We start from the raw sequence: 22,202 nt of genomic DNA, 5'->3' as shown, positions 1-22,202 counted from the left end.
TTCTCCGCCTTCTTTTCCCCTCTCGCATCGCATATTTGCGGGGAAGACAAACATGCCAGTGCTGCACTCCCCCCTTAGCCTTTTTTCCCTATCGGCTCGGTTCGGAATAGTATCCGTACCTCCTCCTTGCATTACCAGACTTTCACTCCCTGGACATTGGAGGTTGCAAATGGGATGATTCTCGTTTGCGGTGCGTTGCTGGCCATCCGTATCCATTCCATTGTTTTTTTCCCGCATCATGTCCACTGACCGAAACTCGGCTCGGTCCGGCTCGAGCCCAGTGGGCAACATGGCCGACAGCCAGCACCACCAGAGAGGTGCCAAGCGCCTGCGTCTCTCGGTCGCTTGCAACCGCTGCCGCGCTCGCAAGGTACGCTGTGACGCGAGCCTGCCCAAGTGTCGCAACTGCATAACCCGGAACGAGGTATGCGAGACTACCGACTTGCGGAACCCGGGAGGCCCCGCCCCGGCTGTCAGGCAGCTGGCACCGTCCAAGTCCGACCGAGTCTCGGGGTCGGGGCCTGATGGTACCGCAGATCAGGAATCGGACTCGGATCAGAACCTGAGAGTCACTGCTCCTCCTGACTCTATTGTCCTTGCCCCTGCCGCCGAATCTACAAGCCAGACAGCAACGGCCCCGCATATTTCCAATCCAGTAGCGGCCAGCCTGGCTCCTGGTGCCAGGCCCAGAGCCACGAGCGGACGCGGTTCCATATCCCGTGTCCGCAAGACCAAACCTCCCCAGTCTACTGAACAGTCTGCTTCCAACGCGAACACTGTCTCTTGGTTACAAAGAGCATACCATGCCAACGCCACCGTAGATAGCCCGCCCGATGGAAGCAACGGCAATACTGCCCCGGTCGCAGATGGCCCTTCCCCGGACATGGTTGTCAACACTGATGGCACGCCGCACAAGGTCAAGTTCATGGGCGGCAGCAGCCTTCAGTGTCTTTGCCGATTTGTCGACCTCCACTTGACCAGGAGGGGGCTGAATCCAGCCAGCACACAATTCAAGCATGGCATGCAGCGCAGCGAGGAGTTCGAGCTGCCTATAGACTCACCGTTGCCAAATTTGCCACCTCCAGAAGAATGTCAGAAGTACGTGGACGCCTTTTTCGATCGACTGTGGCCAATCTTCCCTGTGGTTGATAGAAGTTATGTGCAGAACTATGTCGACAAAGCACAGGATCTGAGGATGCAGTTTCCCGGAGACAGGCTAGGTGAACATGCCACGACCAAAAGGGCACCCCAGCTCGCCATTGGATATGCAATCATCGGCATCGGTGCCGATGAGATCAACGATACAAGCTCAGAAACCGGCAACAAATATCTGACTGCTGCATATTGGTTGTACGCCCACCTGATAGCGAACCCTCACCTGGAGAGCGTGCAGGCAATGTTTCTCATCGCTCTCGCCTTGCGTGGTCAGAATCGCGATGGGCAGGCCTGGCACATCATTGGCCATACCATCCGGACCGCCCACTCCATCGGTCTGCATCAACACATCACCGACTTCCCCACGTCTCAAGGGAGTCAGGAAACTGATGCCAGCAGCGTCAGGTCACTCAGAAGAAGGGTGTGGTGGTCCTGCTATGCCTTGGAAAAGCTCATGCAGCTGGAATCTGGCCGCCCATCCGTCATCAGTAGCGATCTGGACGACATTGACCAACGCCAGGCTAGCTCCTCCAGCAGGAACAGCGTGTACGCCGAGTCTACACATGGTGGTAACGTCGGTAACCAGGATCATTTTACGGCTTGGGTGGCCCTTGCGCAGATAATCGGTAGGATATCTCATCACATATACTGCCGCAAATCTGTGAGTTCGTGGCATCTCCTCAGTGAGACAGCCCGTCTGGATCAAGCGCTGGTCGACTGGGAGCGCTCACTGCCAGATAGCCTGAGACTGTCCAACATCAGCGGCAGCGAGTCGTTTTTAGGTCATCATGATCCCATGCGTCAACACCTCTCTGGATTCATTTGGCAACAGTTTTGTCACGTAAGTTGTTTTTTTACTACTTTGTCGGCATGTTCCATTCAGCTAGCTTATGAGAGCCTTCCCGAGCAGTTTTCTCATTGTTCGGGCTTTCATGCTAAATCATGTTCCATAAAACAAACTAGGCACAAATCGCCCTTTTTCGCGCAGCACTCGTCTTTCCCCCGACTAGCTTCGAACAGGAGGTCACCAAACACGGCGACAGCCTCCCTTCGACCGCTCGCCTCCTCAACAGCGCCAACCTCTGCGCCGACGCCGCCCGCAAAGCCATCACCACGATCATGTATCTGGCCGACCACGGCATCCACTCTATCCTCCTCGGCCCCAACCCACCTTACCTCGGCGCCATCGTCCTGGCCTTGTGCATCCTCCGTCAGCCAACGCGGCGGCTGGCGAGGGCCGACCTGGAGCTGCTGAGGTCGGCGACCCTCTACGTCGAGGACGTGTATGCGGCTTGGGACTATAGCGAGGAGTTCATCCGCGGCTGCGCGTTGCTGAGGGAGCGTGTGCAGACCGTGTTGGATCAGCTGCCCGAGTCTCCATCAGCCGGCAACCGGCGGCCGAGCATGACAACACGCCAAGGTCCAGTCACAGAAGAGCCTGCGATTACTCGCTCAGCTTCAATGCTGCAGAGCGAAGGTGACGGGTCTGCGAATACGAGGAGCAACTTGAACGGCTGTAATTTAGAGCAGTCACAGTCAGATGGTAGAGAGGCGGCTGCAACTAACGGCTACCAGTACGGGTTCAACGATGAGCTTCATGATCACCATCGTCAAGACCAAGTGCTGCTGGATCCCTTGCTACAGCCGTTTGAGGGAATACAGTTTGAGGATATCTGGGCCATGGTGGGATCGGACTTTATGGTTGACCATGACCATCTAGTGTTTGCGCCGATGTAGGAAGAATCCGGTCATAATTGGGGGCTTACAATATAATACCAGGGGTTCATCATTTCAACTTTGATCATCCTATCTAGACGAGTCTCGATACTGAGTAGTAGTGGATTCGACACCAGAGAGGACATTGTTCAACAAACGTGCATATAAAATGGAGACTATCGGAACATACAGCGATAGGCGTAAACCGAAATCCTTGCAATCATCAAGGACTCAAGGTTATTATCATGTGCATAATGATGTTAGATGGCAATACAGGTTGCTAGCCTGGCCGGGAAAGCAGCTCGCGCAACTTAGTGTAGCCCAGGGGTGCAGCGCTGCAATCATAGGTCGTTTCACATTACAGTATGCTCACTTGCTTTGGGCCACCAACTGGTACGAGTAGGGAATGCAAGCCAAGCATATATGCAGTGAGACCTCTACAAAGAGGGAAACCGAATAAGGAAAAGGAACTCAATAGCAATGTTGATACCCCAGTTCTAGGGGTAGTACTTAGTAAGTAAGTAGGGCGAGACCCACAAGTCATAATCCGTATCACTTGGTGTGCATGGCGCCAAGTGACGTCTTCCTGCCGAAAGCCGGTTTTAAAATTCCATATGGCTGACCGAGAGAAAAATGGCGTGCTCGCGGGCGATCTTTTTTTTTTTTTTTTTTTTTTTTTTTTTTTTTTTTTTTTTTTGCAGATTTACCAACGATCCAAGTTCGGTGGGCGCATCTTATCAAAGCTTCGCCTTTGTTGTGCAAGGTATTGAATCCTTTGGCACCCGGGGAACCAATATTCCCCAGCTTTTGTAGATCCTTGGAAAGTTTGGGTAAGGACAGGAACAGAATGGAAAAAACAATTGAATTACCACGTTAAAAAGTACAAGAACCAAGTTCAAACATTTACTATAGCAAGTAATACAACTGAGAAACTGAGAAAAGCTCTATGGAAAAGGACAGCAAAATTGATGTGGCAAGCTGAATTCCCTGCTTTTAGCCGGCATTATTTATTTTTATTTTTTATTTTTTTATTGATCGCTAGCAAAAACTTCCACGAGGGGACAAGAGGTGATTTGCGCCTCTTGTTCGGTTCGAGCTTTTTGCTTGTCGGATTGGCTGTGCTTGTTCCGACCATTGATTCGCTCGGCGTGAAGCTTCTCTCCCATTGTTGCAGGCAAGCAAAAAGGGTCTTTTCTTGTCAAAAACTTGTCATGCTTGTCTTTTGCTAGTAAACTCTGGGCTCTTGGGGGCAAGTTGGGGATTTTTTTGGACCCTGCGAATCTGGAATCGACAGGATCGACAGACAGCGTTGATCAACAAAACTTCCCCTCTTTCCCACTGCACCTTGTGCACATCTGCATGCTCATGCGTGGTGAGACAATACTGTAGCGATGTAGGTATAGATTTGTTTGGGAGTCGCCAATCTTAATCCCCATAACTTGTTTCCTTCCCCATGGGACAAGTTCCGCGGGTTGTTGATCTGTGGTCAGATTGGGTGTTTCGTTCCCTTCCTGTTTTCTCTTTTGTTTTTGCCTTTCCGTTTTACTCCTCATCTTTCCCGGATTATCGGCACTGGGAAACTGTGGGGTTTCGGCGGAGATGTTTCGACGTCCCAGTTTTTGAGCCGCCAGTGTGGTCCGGCGCACCTGCAGTGACAGCCAATGAGGATGTACCAAGGGCCAAAGGATGCCTACCGACTTCCATTCCCATCGCTGGGGTTGGATAAAATAAAACAAAGGAAAAAAAATACCATGGTAACAGACAAAAATCCCGACGGGCCGGAATGAGCTGACATGTTTTTACTTCATTCTATCCGCGTTTTGCCTTACCTCTGCGGTAATACATCATTTGTAAACTTGCGCAAAGTGCCTTTATTTGCTACATGGAAAGGCTTCTCGGCTGCGAGTATACAACTGTCACACGTAACAACCACCATGCTTGGTAAAGTTTGTTGGTGAAATTTGGTCTGTTCGAGTTTGCTAATGTGAATGAAAATTTACTCTCAAAGCAGAAAGGATTCACCGCCCCAAGATGAATCTCGAAAAAAAAACCGGGGATGGTATCCTCTTCCATTCCTCGACAGTGATTTTTCTCATCACACGACCAAGACGACATCTGCTTACTACCTTGTACTAGGTACTGTACTGTGTCAGACAGCCCCCGCAACCCCACTCCCTATCTCAGGTACGTAGTAAACTGTACACAGTAGTTTCCTGTAGGACTCCACGCTGTGAAAAATCGAGATCCAAGAGAGGACAAAAACGGGTTTTTGTTTGATGGGGGTTAGAATACGAACGAAACGGTAGGTATGTGTTAAGTGGTGACATGACCCATGGTCGAGTCAAAGTCAGGTACGGGTAAGTACATGGTCAGATATGGAAGTACGAAGTCTCGGGGTTGGAACTAATAACTATAAATCAGCTCAAAATTGGAATCGAAATACGCCTGAGAACCCCTCTGTCTCAGTCTTTGCACAGCCTTGAACCAATGCAATCTACTCAGACGGTTTTTTTGGTTTTTCCATGGCAAAACTTGTCACGATCCTGGAGACGCCAACGTGAACCTGGGTGGTGTCATGCAACTTTTGAACGAACGAGGAGACGGGCTTCCCCCCGGCCGTCCTTCTGGAGTGGAGCAAATCAGCACGTTGCCCCCCGCAGCAATAATTTCGATGTGGTACTTGTGGTGGTTCAATGGTAGATTGCGATGCGGCTTATGACGTCAGCCGAGACTGCGCGTTGGATATTGTTTTTCCCACGCGCGCTTCGTTGAAATTTTTTGTGTCTCTTTTGCCGCAGCGTCTAGAATTACAAGACATGGCATGAAGGCAAACTCAAGAAAAGTACGTACGTTTAGCTTGCGGGTTCCTGTTCCGACCGTTGTCCTTATAGGGTTATGTCAAAATCTCGATGAAGTTGATTGCACAGGTGGTATTGGTTTGCTTGGCAAGAAATTAGAATTGCCGGCCGGGAGCTATACTATTTGGAGGTTTGCGCGTCGATGTTGACGACTCATAATTACTACCCGACATAGAAAGGCGGGAGGTAAAGAGGTCTCTATCACGTACCAATAAGGAATCTATCAATAATCATATGTTTAACTCATACAGCCAAATATAATGGCAAGATGAGATTTCCAGAGCAGTTATAGCATTGTTCTAAACTGGTTGTATCGTATCGGTGTGGCAAGATCGAACAGTTGACTACTATAATCTTTGCACGGTAGAACGGGCAGGGCTCCTCCACCCAACGAGCCAGCTTGGGGAAGTCTGGAGAGCCAATAAGCCTAAGGTGGGGTTTGAGTTTCGGTTGTGGGGTAGAGTTATCCACTCTTTTTTTCGGACAAACGCCGTCTGTAACATTGCATGCAAAGTCACAAAGTAGACTAGATGATGCCTTGGCTTGCATCCCAGTTGAATTAGGAAAGGATCAAGCGCAGGGAAGGATACTATGTATGGTACGGTGACACCAAGAGTGGAGATACTCCCTTTTTTTGTGTCTGTCATTTTCGTAGGATTTCTGCTCCCTTGTCCCGCATGGAGGGCGTCGTTCTTGTTGCTGGTGTCGAGAAGTTGGGGTTCCTGGGGTCTGGGCAGGATTGTGTGATACGGCAGACGAAAAAGACAGGGCAGGACGAGCGGGGGAAGGGTGTGAAGTGAGAGGGGGGGAAACGGGATGAAAAGGCAACTATAACTAACTACCTAGGTACCTACCTACCTTACCCATGCTATCCATTCACTTGGAGCCATAGACAGAGTACGAGGAAAAGTACTAAAAGGCAGGCGCGTCCAGCTTCCTGAATCGTGCTTGTTCTTCAACTTTCTTCCCCCAAAACTCACCCCATCCTCCAAGTAGGTTGGTGACATACATAGTGTTGCAAAGATTTGCGCAGTCGATATTCCGGTATCGCGCTATTGGTCGCAACAATGTCGGACGCAAACAAGGATATCCAACCCCAGGTTCATCGGAAGTGAGTTACTTACTCTTCTCGTTTCCTTGGTCATTAAAAAAGGCCAAAAACATCAGATAGGACCCATGTACTTACGATCAAGCAAACAGTGACTCCTCCAGTGGTTCAGACAAGGGCGCGGTGGCCAACAATGGCAAGCCCTCGACAGAACCCGGCTTGGACGCCAAACACATCGACCATGCGGATCTAGAGGCGCTTAACCGTAACGTCGAGGCTCGCATCAAGAACCCGCTTGCAGGCATCCCTTACGACCGCCTGATGGCCGACGTCGAGGCCTTCACGCAAGAGAAGGGTCTGACTGAGTACACGGCCGTGTTCAAGCAGGGTGCTCTCATCGCCCAGGACCCGGACAACTACGACAACCTGCCCGGCGAGCATGCCCTGGCTGCTGAGGAGAGGGAGGCCTTGCGCCTTGAGGTCGAGAAGAAGTGGCGCATGCCCATGAAGCTCTTCCTGACCATCTTCACCTGCTCCATGGGTGCAGCCGTTCAGGGATGGGATCAGACCGGTATCAATGGTGCCAACGTCTACATGCAGGAAGAATACCATATCGGCGACGACTCTACAGGCTCACGACTCATCTTGGGTCTGGTGAACGCCGGTCCTTACATAGGATCTGCCCTACTTGGTTGCTGGCTCTCTGATCCCGTCAACAACTGGATTGGTCGACGTGGTGTTATCTTTGTTTCTGCGCACTTTTGTCTTTGGCCTGTCATCGGTTCCGCTTTCTGCCACACATGGGAACAGCAACTTATCTGCCGTCTCCTCATGGGTGTTGGAATGGGTATCAAGGCTTCTACAGGTGAGTCTCCAAAGTCTCAAGGCGGACTTATTTGACGACATTAGAGATGAGCTTTTGGCTGATGTACCATTCTGGGAACAGTTCCTATCTACGCTGCAGAAAACTCACCGGCCTCGATTCGTGGAGCCCTGGTTATGTCATGGCAGATGTGGACCGCATTCGGAATTTGCATAGGAACAATATTCAACGTTGCCGTTTTCAGTGTTGACAGCCGAATCAACTGGAGGCTCATGCTGGGAGCCCCCTTTATTCCCGCTGTTCCCCTTCTCCTGTTGATTTACCTGTGCCCCGAGGTCAGTACATTTCTTTTTTTCTTCCCAGTTGGGCATGCTTCCTATTGGAACCGAAAATACCCCAACATTTTAAAATTTCATCCGATACAACATACTCACCGTTTTATCATGAAAAAATAGAGTCCTCGATGGTACATGAAGAAAAACCGTTACGTTGATGCCTGGAAGTCCATCCAGCGCCTGCGCTTCACTAAGGTCCAGGGAGCCCGCGACATCTACTACATCCACTCCCAGCTGGTGCTTGAGAACGAAGTCATAGGCAGGAGCACGTTTGCCACTCGCTTCGTCGAACTCTTTACCATTCCCCGCGTGCGCCGTGCGACGCTGGCTGCTTTCACCGTCATGTTGGCTCAGCAGATGTGCGGTATCAACATCATTGCTTTCTATTCCACGACTGTCTTTGAGGATGCTGTAAGTGTAGCCCTACACGAATATTTCGAGAAAAAAGCACCCTTGTATGTATTGCAGGACTAACAGGCATCATTTTTAAGGGTTTTGGTCGCTACGATGCTCTACTTGGTTCTCTTGGTTTTGGTCTGACCAACTGGTTGTTTGCGTTCCCTGCTTTCTGGACTATTGATACGGTATGAACTTGTATCTTGGGATGCACCCTGAACTGACTTTTTGGCAAGCAAGAGCTCTACCCGTGCCAATTATACTGACTTTGGATTTCCTTCAGTTTGGTCGCCGCTCGCTTCTCCTGTTCACCTTCCCCCAGATGACCTGGACGCTCCTGGCCGCCGGTCTCTGTACTCTTATCGATCCCGATGGACCCCAGGCAAAGACGCGCCTTGGGTTGGTCGCCCTGTTTGTCTTCCTTTTCTGCGCATTCTATTCGCCTGGTGAGGGCCCCGTGCCTTTTACATACAGTGCCGAGGTGTTCCCGCTGTCGCACAGAGAGGTTGGAATGGGGTTTGCCGTCGCCACTTGCCTCTTCTGGGCTGCTATCCTCAGTAAGTCTCCTCCATAGACGCATTCTTTGAAGTTTTGGAAGCTGATTGATATATGTACAAAAATTAGACATTACCTTCCCCTTCCTGCTCGACAGGTTCAAGGTCGTTGGTGTCTTTGGCTTCTACGCTGGTCTCAACGTGCTCGCACTTATCATGATATTTCTCTGGGTGCCTGAGACTAAACAGCGCACGCTCGAGGAGCTCGACTACGTCTTCGGGTCGCCAACCGCCAAGTTTGTCAACTACCAGTGCACCAAGGTTTTGCCCTGGTGGTTCAAGCGCTGGGTGCTTTTCAACAGGAATGCCAAGCTCGAGCCCTTCTACAAGGAGGATAGGCACAGCGATCACGTCCAGACTACTACATCTGGAGGAGGTGTCGATGAGAAGAGGGCCATCTAAGATCAACTTTGAATTCTTGGATATGGTTCCACTACGCTGGTACATCTGAGCTTGATGGGAGGTCGTCAGAATAGACCTAAAACGCGTTGCAGGCTACAGACGATCAGTAAGACCTGATCATGGTTGATATGACAGTGATATAATGGTTGATATATACCCCCTTTTTCTTTTCTTTATACTGGTGCCCAGTTCAGGGCCAGATTTTATTTTAAATCCATTGCTATATTGGTAGTCAATAGATGTGATGATGTCTGCTGTGTTGACAGAAACTCAACTTAACTGTGCACAGTTGCTTGAAGATGCTAGGATCTGTTAGAAGTAATGCATGTTAGAATTTAAAGCGTAGCGGGGGCTAGGAGATAACCTAAGCTTTCCATGTGCTGGCGCAAGGGGTCTTGGGAGATGGCCGCCGAGCATGTCAAGCAGGCTCAGTTCATCCGTCAATTCCAACACTGTAATTGGTCTTAAATTATTCATAAAACCAACAATAACACTGTATTTCAGCTTAACAAACTGCTGCAATGTAATTTGCCTGGAAAGCGACATTTTCCAAGCACAAAAACCTGGCAAGCATCGCTCATAGCTCGTTTCAACCTTCAATCAAAGCACGAAACCGATTGTTGGGCAAGGGCGACGGCCATCACCACAAACACAAACAGTATATACCTCGGTCAAAACAATGACCACAAACATCAAGATGCATCTCCCCAAGCTTCCACCCAAGGCAGCGTACCTTCTCATCGACAACCCAGCCCGCCGCAATGCCCTCAGCCTGGCAACGCTGCAATCCCTCCACTCTCAATTGACGGCGCATCTCACCCCGCCCAAGACAAGCCAACCACTCTCCCTACCGCCCTTCCAACCCTCCTTTCTCAAAACCCTCCAAACCGCCGCGGACAAGGACTCTGACCATCCACACAGCTGGCTCGTCCGCACCGCAGACTGGAACAGCAGCAGCCTCCCGTCGGTCATGGTGCTCCGGCCCTCCACGGCCGGCAAGGTGTTCAGCTCAGGGCACGACCTGGGCGAGCTGGCGTCGCTGGGTCCAGCCGAGGTCGACAAGACATTCTCGCTCTGCGCGGAGCTCATGACCCTTCTCCGCCACAGCCCCGTCCCCATCGTCGCCGCCGTCGACGGCCTCGCCACCGCCGCCGGCTGCCAGCTTGCCCTTGCTGCCGACGTGACCATCGCCTCAGCCCGCTCCGCCTTCCAGCTCCCCGGCGCCGCCCTGGGCCTGCCCTGCACGTCGCCCGCCGTCGCCCTCGCCCGCCGCCTGCCGCCGGGCCTCGTGCAGCGCATGCTGTACACGGGCGAGGCCGTCTCCGCCGCGGAGCTGGCCAGCGTCGGCGCCGTCGAGGTCGTGCCGGGCGAGGACGGGGCGGCGTTCGAAGACCGCCTGGCGTCCGTCGTGGATAGCATGGCGGCGCAGGCGGCCCAGCCCAGGGCGCTGGCCAAGTGGGCGTACTGGACGCAGGTCGGCATGCGCGAGAAGGGGGACGGGCTCGAGGACGCGCTGCGGTGGGCCGGGGAGGTCATGGCGCTGCACGCCAGGGGAGGCGATGCGAGGGAGGGCATGGCGGCGTTCCTGGAGAAGAGGAAGCCGGTCTGGAAGACATAGCGGGCGAGGTTGGAGGGTTTGAAACGAGTCCTGCTAATGTACCTGCAAAGAAAGAAACAAAGAAGAAGAAAAGAAAGAAAAAAACACCCAGAAGTTCAGTCAAGAACGCTCAAGCACCCAAAAATAAAGAAGCAGGGAACTATCTCGTGTTCTTCAGCTCGTATGTTGGGTTTCAATCTGTGCGCATTGATTGCGAAACTGTGCCCAGAGCAAATGGGTTGATTCGAGGCCGAGCCTAGCCCAGTGAACAAGCAACCGAGGAAACACGAGATTTATTGTGGCGGCTCTTACTTTGCCTTTGTCCAATATAAGAACCGCTTTGCCAATCGCTGTTGCTGCTTGTTGGTTGAGCTTAGGGTAGGTATTTCAGCCTAGATCATGGAACAACCTCTTTCTGTCCTTGCTTCCTGGGCTTCTCCCTGTACGACTGCGCCGAGGACCATATGATGGACGAGGATTTACCCGGTTCGACGACGCGACTCAACTCAAATCCAACGCCTGTCCAAACCTGAGATGACACGAGTATGCCACCCTGGGAGGAGGATGTTCCGACGTGAGGGGCTTCGTTGCCCTCTTTCGCCCATGCTCTCTTCATCATCACATCTTGCGCCGTCGCATGCAAGGGTTCCCACACAAAACCATCAAGTAAGCGACCTCGAACGATAGAATGATGGCTGAAGAGTTAAAAATCTCGTCCCCACTGAGGGACACTCTATCTATATAAGAAAAGCAAAAAACGACAAACGAAGTAACAAAGAATAGCTCCGGCAGAAGCAGGAGAGACAAACAGAGCAAGAGAGAGAGTTCTAAACCTCATCTCCTCGCTATCAAAACTCGCTGCGCTTTACTGTCACCCGTTCCAAAAACGAAAAAAGTATACAAGAAAAAGAAACCGAAATCCCCGGGTATCAATTGCGCACGTTCCAATATCCAGCTCAACCATCCTTGAAGGTCACCCCAAGACACCCCCCGGTCCTTATGTGGTCTTGGCATTTCATCGTCCTTCGACGCGCCGAGTGCCGAGCAATATGGGGAAGCACGATCTCCAAAGCGCCGAATAGCATTAAAAAGGCCGGCTCATCTTTCTAACCAGCTGCGATGAAGAAAAGAAAAAAGGGTTATATCCAAAGAGAAGTTTGTCCAAGAAAGAGAAAAACAAGAACACCTTTTCTAGCCATCAAGGTTTATATATTTTTTTTTCGAGGTTTTTTTGAGTTTCTTTGCTCTTTGATGCGGTTTCCTTTTGTTCATCACATCAAGACAGCGAATAGGGTGGCTCCGCAGACGACAGAAGCTAAAAGGCTGCCAAAGCCCATCCGGCTAGCTGCGCCTTCATTGGAAGGAGCGGCGGTTGTCGACGACGGGCTGCCCGCAGAGTTCGTGCTCGAGGCGTTTGAATTTGCGCTGCTGTTGTTGCCCGTCCCAACAGCCGACGGTGTGGACGTCGCCCTCGAGGACGACATGCTACCGGCCGTGGTGCTGGCACCTGTCGTGGAGGCGACCGAGCTGCTATCTGGTGCGTGTGGCTTGACGTTGTTGCTGCTGCCGAGGGCGGCGACGGCGCGGCCGGTGGTAGGGTCGCGGTACCAATTCTCCTTGGGATCGCCCATGCACTCGCCGATGGTGACGAACTTGTAGCCCTTAGCCTTGGCCGTGTCGATCATGAAGGGCGTGAAGGTGTTGGCAGTCAGCTCGTGGATGTCGTGCGAGAGCACTACCCACGACTTGGGCGCCTGAGACATGCCATCCTGGAACCTGTTCTTGGACGCCTCTAGGTTTCCCTCATAGTCCTTGGTGTCGAGGTCGTAGTCGGTCTGGTGGGTGACAGGGATATGGAGTTAGCAAACTGGGTTTCTAATTGGCGGGTCTTGTCGTCTTGTTTCTTTTGGACCCCTTTTTTATTTTGTTTCTTTTCTCCTTCTTCTTTTCCTTTTTTGGCAATGCAGCTCATTTAATCCCGTTTCAGATGTAAATGATTGAGTAGCTTTATTGCTGGGGCGTTGCAACACCAACAAGCCATGGCACTTCTTGTGGGGGCAAAATGTGAAGACAAAATGAAAACGACAAAAGGAAAAGGACTTTAAAAAAAAAAAAAAAAAAAAAAAAGACTTACAACATGGTAGGCCAGATTGCCGGCAGTCGCCAAACAGGTGGCTCCACAGGCAGTGTACGGAGGACGGAAATAGGTTGGAACCACACCAATGAGGTTGACAAAGGCATCCTCGTTGCGCAACAGTTCCTGTGCCTGCTCGTCCGCAGAGATCTGGTCAAAGTTCTTGTGGCTGTACGAGTGGCTTCCCACCTGGTGACCGGCGTTCATCATTTGCTTCACTACCGATGACACGGCCGTGATTTCCATGCCGTTCTGGCCGTTTTTGCCGTTAAGGAAGAAGGTCGCCTTGAGGTTGCCGGCCTTCTCAAGTAGGTCAAGCACGTGGGAGGTGTACATGCCCGGTCCGTCGTCAAACGTCAGAGCAATCATGTTGGGCTGGACGCAAGATTTCAGCTGCTGGCCGTAGGGGACGTTGCTGAACTTTGGTCTTGCCATGTCGCGAGTGTTCAGGCGGGCGGCCGGCTGTTGCTCAGCAAAGGGTGAGGCTGTGGCTATTGTAGCCAGCAGCGAGACTGTGAAGACTGAAGCGGTTGATGAAGGCATTGTGTCTTTGTTGGCTGGGTATACTGATGATAGTCGATGAATAGATTTGTTCCACCGCCTCAAGCGAGTGAATAGTGGTGATACGTGGATAAAAGTTGATGTAATCACACCCCCACAAAGAAAGTAAGCGAATGTAGATGATGAGTATCCAAAATGATCCCGAGAAGAATGATACTTCAGCGAATGTAACGGTGCGTGAGCCTGAAGCTCAACAGCAACCTAGCTGGATGAACGAAAGTGGTGTAATAAAAAAAAACGAACAAGTCGAAGTAGCACGGTCAAACTAGAAAGGCTCCAGAAGCGGTGTGAACCTGGAAATGGGAACCTTTAAGTTTTAGCCCAATACCAAGAAAGGGCTGAGCAGAGCCTCCCTGGTGAAGTCGGCGCAAAGGGTTGTCGGCTGGCGTTTTGCTACCGACAGCCCGGGCTCGTGTAGTTGTGATGCCAAGCAGTACCCCAAGACCTGTCTGCAAGGGGAAGTAGTATTCTTCCTCGTGAGTGGCCGTTGACTGTCTTTTGCTTGTTCGCCTTGGCGTCTTGGTACCAATCAACAGGGGTAAATCAGGTAGAAAGTGCAGCTTCGTCGGCGTGTTAGTGCTGCATGGGAAATGAAGTATTGGTACTCGTCGTGGCAAGGCTAACTTCTGTTTGTGGAATTTCGCCGATAAAGACTGGCAGGGTGTAAGAGAGAAAGAAGAAAAAGAAACATACGTCTTTGAGTAGATGCAGAGCCGCGCTGGACAAGGTAGAGAGGATGTCAAAGGAAATTTGTATCTGGACAGACACAAAAAGAGAGGAGGTTTAAACTCTGACAAGCAGCTCTTATCTGCATCCTCTAGCCACTCCGTCTCCCACGCTCCTCGTCTCAAATAATGCAGTCAACAACAGGGGAGGGCGCTGTGCATTGGTAGTTCAGCGGACACAACCCTGGTACATATTGCGGAGACGAGACACCTGCCAAGCACCTAGTGGGTCAACCTGTTGGGGCAGGGCTGCTTTGAAGGACCAGTTGCACCCTAAACGGAGTTCCGATCTGACTGGGTTATATTACCGAAGGAGGAAAAGAACAAAAGGAATAAAATAAGACAAACGAAGAAACGAGTATCTAACAAACGAGTGACGGCGTCAGGTCAGTCGGCCGAGAGGCTGAGAATGACTGTGATAGCCAACATGGCAGCCTGATAGACGGGTACAAACGAGCGATGGATAGTGATAGTTTTGATGGACTCAGTCCAGTGAGAGGTTTGAGCATGCGCCGGTCAGGCCGACAGTGCACACAGCTTATTTACAACTTTTGAGTGTTGATGGTTTGCACCCCTGCATGATGAGCTTGCAGTGTCATGGCGGGCAGGTGCAGACTACGTAGGTCAGATAAAGCTTTGTAGTGTGGTAGTGGCCCCTAGTGTAGGGCTGGCCGTGAAAAAGAGCTCTTTTTTTTTTGTCCGAATGGAATGTTACCTGCAGAATGTTACCTGCAGTACAAGCGCATCCCACCCAGCCTTTCGGAAAGAAGAGTACCTAAGGTATCTACATCGGACTTTAGGTCTGTAATGCAAGTAAGAACAGTAGTCTGCAGAGAAAACTCTTACCTTCCATTGCAGTCAGCTGAAGATCTGATTTTGAGGTAGCTTAGGTACCTACCTTACCTAGGTAGTTACCTAACATTTTGCAACACTGCTGAGCTCTTTCCCTTGCACTACTGCAACGCCAAAAGGCTGGCTATACCTGAGTATTCTTCACCAGCCACGGTGGATCTTTCCAATTTCAGGACAAAGGCAAAGGACAAAAAGAACAAGAAGACCAAAGAAAAAGAAATTAAAATGTGACGGGGATTTCCACATACTACGCCGCACAATACAGTATGATCCAATCCTGCCGCCGTCAGTAATATTATCTCTTTGTTTTGTCATGATTTCAGACCGCACGTATGACTTGCGTTGCGACCTGAGGGGACTTCAGGGTTTGCGCTCATGCTGTGGTTGGCTGATTGAACCCCCAAAGACCCACTGTGTGGATCTGCAGATGCGCAAAGCAACTCACTGTAGCGCACCTGCTCGAGTAAGCCAGGTTAAGCATTTGATTAATCACGTATTACATACCTAGGTACCTAGGTATTTCTCCTATCGCAGCTCGTAGGGAATCCCACGCAATACGCAGGAACAAAGAAAAAGAAACAATGGCATTGAATCTAATCTGACTGAATCGCATCAAGCAATGGGCTGCCCAGTGACACGACAAGTTTTCTAGCAGGCATCCTCCACCAACCAAATTCGTTATTATTATTATTCTTTTTTGTTTCTTCCATTTTTGGTGGTCAGAGCAGAAGAACTTACGAGACTTGGCGCCTCATAGCTCCATTCATCCTGCACTAAAGCCGATGAGGTCAGGGTTCTCGATAGGTAGCCACACAGACAAAGAAACCGCCATCAATCTCCACTGTCTGGGTGAAGAGGTCTTTTGGCTTGAGCCCAAAAAAAGAAAGTGCTTACTTGAGAATTCTGTTCCGCCTACGAAAATAAGTCGTGATGAGCTCAAGATGATTTGCAAGAAAATCCACTACAGGTACAACGTCCGCGGCACGAACCCCGGGGGACCCTGTACCGGCACAAGTCAGAGCTACCCTTCTTTTTTGGTGTGTTGGCAGGCGCAAATACTCGGTTACCCCGTAAAATATCTCCACCAGTTCCTAAAATTCACTGTACCCTAAAATGGCAGGAGCCGGGGCCGATTCAAGGGTGGATTTTGATGCTTTTATTACCTCAGGTGGAACCTTTTACTTTTGGTTGTTGAAAGGCTAAGCTTGTCCCTACCCGCTTTCTCTGTATTTGGTTTAGCTCGACATTGGAAAGGGTGCCTGTGCGCGCATAAATCACATGGGTACCTTTACTTGGAGTAGCTACCTATCACTAACAGTAGTATCACATCATCGTGAACTGAACAGTTTCAATTTCCTAGAGTACCATTCTGTTTTACTCTCTACCGTGCTGTACATTTAATTTTGCGGCCTCTGTGCCAACTCAAGAACTCCTTTCTCCGGAAAAATCAATGCTGCTGTGTTGTCTTCATGGTTTCATGCCTTTCCCCTTGAATCGCATCCATCACACGAATCACCGTGGTACGGGGTAAGCCTGCAGCTTCAGCCGCATACACATTTTGGGTCGCCAAGGTGTGGTGCGTATTTCCGAAGCATACCTTACCTACCTACCTGCCTACCTACCTACCTCTACCTACATTACTGTTCGTGACTCTACCCCAGTCTGCAGATGATGAACTCGTAAAAAGCTTGTGCATGAAAATCAGCCAGTCCTTATCTTTGCTTCTGTGAAGGGAGCCCACGGCGAGTCTTTGTTTTTTCTTTTTGCCCCCACCACTTGGGCTAAAAAAAGAAGACTTGACCGAATATACCCTACTTGGAATTGCTAGGCAAAAAGGGGCGCTGGGAATCTGTTTACGAGGTCTTGCAGCAGCCAAGGAAAAAAAACTAGTGGCCAAACTTTTTTCCCGACGCCAATTCGTTTTTATTGCGACAGAGAAGTTTGAGCTTCGTTTGCAGGGAGGGGGGAAAACATGTGCGGTGCGATGCGAGCCAATCAGTTCCTCGAATGCGAACCTCGATCACGATGTAGCACACCACCTATGTTTATGCCAAGGCTCTCGCGATCACTCAGCGAAGGGGCAACCGATGAATCCTGTCATTGGAAGGGATGCGAAATGGAACAATTCTGCCCTGGAACGAAATTTCATCTCCACCACCCAAGCAATGATCTTGTCTAAAGGGCGTAAGAAAGACGTAGAACCGTCATTGCGATCCCAGTGACCTCTTTTGGCCAAGGCAAGCCAAGCTACCGCCGACTGAGATGCTGCAACAGTACCAGGCATGATATAACAAGGGCGCATACTTACTTGGGCAGGTTGCCGCCAGGTGCTGTCGAATACCATCTTTCCATGTATGGTAAAAGCACGTACTCGTAGTAAAACCTCTTTTTTTTCGTATTTTCCCAACGCCCAGCCCTTGAAGGATTGTTTAGCTCGCTCGCGGGTTCCTGAGGCCATCTCCCTTGGCGGGCTTCCCTGGTTGAGGAAATCGATCGTAATGTCTCGGCCGGGAACTTTTTTTCGGTCTCTTTGTCGATCATTTAGCGACGGGCCGTTGGGCTAGTTGAGCATGAGGCGGCGAGGGAAGAAGAGTCTGTCGGTCCTTTTTTTTCATGGATCAACAGCCGGTTGGGCTATAGTTGGGCTTGCGAGAGAACCCCTTCGCTGAAGCAGTGTTATTTCGGCGATATGTACTGTAGGTGGCGGCAATTTGGTCTAGGTCGGTATTCGGCCGGTTGACCGGCAACTTGGTACTGCCATCATCCCAGTGGCTATCCACTTGCACTGTCTTGGCTGCAAGCCCAGAAAATAACTTACCTCGGTCTCAGCTACGCTGTTAACAGAATTTGGAGGGCAAGGTGCCGACTTTTTTTTCTTGGTAACAAGGTAAGTCGTTGAGCGAATGGATTTACTCCAAGTGGATTTAACACAGGCGATCAAAAGTTGTCACTTTCGAACTAGTTCTAGTGGCATCCTGCAACTTTTTTGGAATCAGACTAGAAGTAGACTAATTCTTAACTTCGTATTTGAGTTTAAATCTTTTATCCTATGTTAGAGAACATGTGTACTAGAGCTAAAACTAACTACTATCCTCCTTTATTTTATTTTTTTGGTTGAAACGCCATGCCATGCCATGCTGAAGAGTAGAGAAAGATGTGAAAAGTATATTTTGGTAGATATCACGAGGAAATCCAAGTCGCAAAAAAAGGAATGTGAAGCCGCTAACGAAAAGAGATATGATTATATCATTGCACCCAATGGCAACAAGTTGGACTGATATCAAACAATCTGGGTTCAGACTACTCCACTGGTGGATTGCAGAGAACACCGTGCAATGGTGCTGCATCGGTCGATAACATGTGAACTTATGCCGTCCGCTGTAGAAAGGGACTCATATCTGACTGTTTGGTTTGATGAGCAAGTTGGAACCATTCGTATTATCAGATGGCAGCCCGTCACAAGCCGAGATGAGTCTAATAGTAAGTATGTGGGATGTTTTGGTCAGTGCAAAAAGTCGCACCACAGCCTTTACTTGGCCCTGCCCCAGGACATCATGGTCCGCCGTCTGCTGATAGTAGTCAAATCACTGCCGCCCGAACCGGCCCTCTTGCGGTTCTCAGGCGCACTGCTGCTTCGTTTCTTGAAGGCGCGGATCGAGATGCTCAGGCGCCTCCCAACCGCTGCGCTCTTGCCAGCTGCCTTACCACGGGAGACGGGCCTGACCGTAGAAGCCGCCAGCGATTCGACCGGGGAGTGGGGGAGCTCGCTCTCGGCGGAGATGGCAGCGATGTCGCGGGCAAGGCTGTCCATGGACTCGGCCGGGCGCAAAATCGGTGTCTTCTCGAGGTGGGGAACCTCAACCACCGCCTCGAGGACGGTCGGGTCGGCGGCGTCGGGGACACTGGCGTGGTAGACAGTCGTAGGCGGAGCCGTCTCAGACGAGATGGAGCTCCTCGGGCTGATTGTGTTGGTGGTTACGACGGCGGCGTCGGCAGCTGCAGCAGCAGCAGCAGCAACGGTTGCGGCCCACTCATCGCCATCGAACTCGAGCGAGCGCCGAGCCCAGTTCTCGCGGGCCTCGCGCACCACTTGCTCGCGCGCGCCCATCTGCTTCAGCCGCCGTGATTTGGCTTTGAACTTGCGGATGGCGCGACCCAGCATGGACCGAGCCTCAAAGTGTTCGAGTCCGACGTTGGTGTCGACGCCGCGCGAGGACGCCCACGCCGCCGCTAGGTCTACGAGGTCCGCTGTCTCGCCTAGGCCCGCGCCCCCACCAGCGCCCATGTCGCCTTCGGAGCCCGTCTCGCCTTCAACCTCCCGCTGGCAGACGATACCATCCCTCACCTCAAGAATGGTCAGGCTGTTCGGGGATGTGCTGCTGCTGTTGCTGTTAGAAAAAGCGTCCATAGTCACGTTCCACGATTGAGTGCGGCCACGGCCTCGCGGGGAGTAGTCGCTGGCCGAGGGAGGGGCATAGTCGCAAGCACCACCGAGACCAATGGCGAAGCTTTCAAATACTGCGCTTGTACTACTGGTCACTGCGGATGGTGAGGAGACGGAGTACGTGCTGTGGGTAGAGTCGTAGCTCGACTTGCGAAGAAAGGGGCGACGGGTCGGTTTCGCGGGGAGCGTCGACGTAGCGTACAGCGGTGACATGCTGCCGAGGCTGGGGGGTCTGCTGCCGTTGCGGCTAGGAGGCCTACTGTTACTCCGGCTCGGGGGCCTGCTGTTGCTGCGACTCGGGGGCCGACTGCCACTGCGGCTGGCAGGTCTGCTGCTACCCCTGATGTTCCGGAGCAGGAGATCATCCAGGCTGGTTGGTGGAGATATGTCATGGTCAGCGTTAAGTGTCCTCGCGTACTCATCGTTGCTGTAGCTAACGGCCCGAACAGGGCGGCCTCGCTGCTGCACCCGTTGCGGCGCCTCACCATCGCCACCGCTGCATCCGAGCAACGGGGAGGACGGGTAGATGCCGCCACGCTGCTGCTGCTCACCACCGGCAAGGAGCTGAACGAAGCGGATGCAGCGATGGATGGAGGATGGCAGCGAGGAGATAAGGGACTTGCTATTGCCGGCTCGGAGAAATACCTTCACGATCACGGGCATGGCGGCTGCCAGGAGGAAAGCAGCAAAGGTAATTCCTTGCATAGTTTCGGCGGCGATGAAATCGTGCGGGAGATGGTGTTCTCGTTCAAACGAGGGTTTTCTTGTTGGACTAGCTAGTCACGGGACGGAACCGTTAAATTCTGAAAACACTCAAGCAAGAATGCATGGATAGTAGAACAGAAATAAGCAGCTTTTATTTGTGGTCGCTAGTAAAGGACGTGAGTAGAACGGGCATGAAAAAATGAGGGCGTAGATAAAGAATTCGGTAGTGAAAGGAGCAGGCTTGAAGATTTAGTGAGATCCCAGTGGGGGATGATGCCAAGCGCAATTCGCCAGGCCTGGAAGCGATCTTGAGCTTGAGAAACTGGGGTGGAAATCCCAGAACAAAGACAATCAAATCAACTGATTAGATAGACGGCTTCCTTGATCCGCGAGACAGGGACACAAGCTTATTTTGACTTGATTGCTGCTGTGATCATGCTTGTAGATTGAGTAATAATTGGGACCCAAGAGGCTTGGTGGGAGCTTGTTACCTTATACACTGTCAAGTCCACAGTAAGCAGTCGCCATGTTGTTGGTGGTTTGACACTGGAAGGTCCAGACCACTTGCCGCCAAGCACTAACACTGTTTCTTTGTGTGTGGGTGGGGGGCGGAATTTTTTGACCCAAGCTTTTCTTCCGCCATCTCTTCTCTGATTGGGGGCTGCTTTGGTCCCACAACTTCAGACAGTAAGCCACCACTTGCTTCGAAACTCGCTTGGAGGGGTATCACGTGCCCCCAAGGCCTGAAATAGACTTCAACATCGACCCCCAAAAGTTTGAGGCATTAGATGAACCCGGGTCAGGATTGAGCTGAACCCCCTTCAGAGATAATTAGACCCACTTTCGCTAAAAGTTGAACCCCCTTCAGGGCTTTTGCTCCGGTTGGCCAGATAAAGTGGGTCCAATGGGTCCGCCCAATTGGGTAATAAAAATAATAAATAATAAATAAAATATATAAATTTTGCATATGCAATGCATATGCAAAAATAAATGTAAAAATTAAATAAAATAAGTAAAATTAAATTTTTATACCAAAATATAAGTTAAATTTAAAAAATAAAAAATTTAAAATATATTTTAAAGTATAATATATTTAATAAAATATTTTATTTATCAATTATATATATATTATTAAAATAATAAATAATTTTAAAATTTATTTGTATTTTTAATTGTTTTTTTAATATATTATTAAATAAAAACAAAATTAAAATAATTAATAAAATATTCCCAATAATATAAATTTAAAAAGTAAAAAATTTATAAATTATATTAAGTATAAATATATATATTTTTGTAAAAAAATTTAATAATTTACTATAAATTATATATAAAAATTTAATTTTAAAATTTTTATTAAATTTTTATTTATATTCGCATATGCGGGGCATACGCGCCGCATATGCCTCGCATATACCTCGCATATGTTATTTTATTTATATATATAAAATTTGTTAATTTTTATATATATATGCATACGCGCCGCATATGCATCGCATATGCTATTTTATTTATATATATAAAATTTGTTAATTTTTATATATATATGCATACGCGCCGCATATGCCTTGCATATGCTATTTTACTTATATATAAAATTTGTTAATTTTTATATATACGCATATGCGGTGCATATGCACCGCATATGCAAAAAAATATTATTCTCCATAAATTCGACCAATTATAACAGTGTAATTAAAGTGGATTTTGAAAAGTTGAACCCCCTTCAGAGAAAAAGTGGGTCAAAAAATTTCTGAAGGGGGTTCAGCTCAATCCTGACCCGGGTTCATCTATGAACTCAAAAGTTTTGATCCACTGCTTGCTTACCTGGGCTCTTAAGCATTTTCAGACGTAGTATTGTCTTTGTAGGTCTCGAACGTTCGAAAAAAGAAAAAAA

At 49.9% G+C, this 22,202-nt stretch overlaps 5 protein-coding genes across 5 annotated transcripts; 3 read left to right on the top strand and 2 right to left on the bottom strand.

Moving 5' to 3' along the window:
• Positions 1-41: 41 nt before the first annotated feature.
• PgNI_07360 (uncharacterized protein) lies at positions 42-3,188 on the top strand. The gene is made up of 2 exons (XM_031127373.1): positions 42-1,996; positions 2,119-3,188. The coding sequence occupies exons 1-2, from the start codon at positions 239-241 to the stop codon at positions 2,890-2,892; spliced, it is 2,532 nt and encodes an 843-aa protein (XP_030981583.1). The 5' UTR covers positions 42-238; the 3' UTR covers positions 2,893-3,188.
• Positions 3,189-6,641: 3,453 nt separating this feature from the next.
• Positions 6,642-9,544, top strand: PgNI_07359 (uncharacterized protein). Its single transcript, XM_031127372.1, has 7 exons — positions 6,642-6,840; positions 6,930-7,642; positions 7,724-7,935; positions 8,056-8,346; positions 8,427-8,519; positions 8,615-8,888; positions 8,956-9,544. The coding sequence occupies exons 1-7, from the start codon at positions 6,797-6,799 to the stop codon at positions 9,285-9,287; spliced, it is 1,959 nt and encodes a 652-aa protein (XP_030980897.1). The 5' UTR covers positions 6,642-6,796; the 3' UTR covers positions 9,288-9,544.
• A 422-nt stretch (positions 9,545-9,966) lies between these two features.
• On the top strand, positions 9,967-10,905 carry PgNI_07358 (uncharacterized protein; the record flags this gene model as incomplete). Its single annotated transcript, XM_031127371.1, has 1 exon — positions 9,967-10,905. The coding sequence occupies one exon, from the start codon at positions 9,967-9,969 to the stop codon at positions 10,903-10,905; it is 939 nt and encodes a 312-aa protein (XP_030980896.1).
• Positions 10,906-11,268: 363 nt separating this feature from the next.
• Positions 11,269-13,831, bottom strand: PgNI_07357 (uncharacterized protein). Its single transcript, XM_031127370.1, has 2 exons — positions 13,019-13,831; positions 11,269-12,719 (listed from the first exon to the last, which is right to left on the bottom strand). The coding sequence occupies exons 1-2, from the start codon at positions 13,559-13,561 to the stop codon at positions 12,156-12,158; spliced, it is 1,107 nt and encodes a 368-aa protein (XP_030980889.1). The 5' UTR covers positions 13,562-13,831; the 3' UTR covers positions 11,269-12,155.
• A 4,854-nt stretch (positions 13,832-18,685) lies between these two features.
• On the bottom strand, positions 18,686-20,305 carry PgNI_07356 (uncharacterized protein; the record flags this gene model as incomplete). Its single annotated transcript, XM_031127369.1, has 1 exon — positions 18,686-20,305. One exon carries the CDS (start codon positions 20,303-20,305, stop codon positions 18,686-18,688), a length of 1,620 nt encoding a protein of 539 aa, XP_030980888.1.
• Positions 20,306-22,202: the final 1,897 nt, after the last annotated feature.

The sequence above is a fragment of the Pyricularia grisea genome (assembly GCF_004355905.1).
Source record: "Pyricularia grisea strain NI907 chromosome Unknown Pyricularia_grisea_NI907_Scaffold_4, whole genome shotgun sequence".
NCBI classification, from domain to species: domain Eukaryota; kingdom Fungi; phylum Ascomycota; class Sordariomycetes; order Magnaporthales; family Pyriculariaceae; genus Pyricularia; species Pyricularia grisea.
This window is presented reverse-complemented; position numbering and strand designations above follow the sequence as displayed.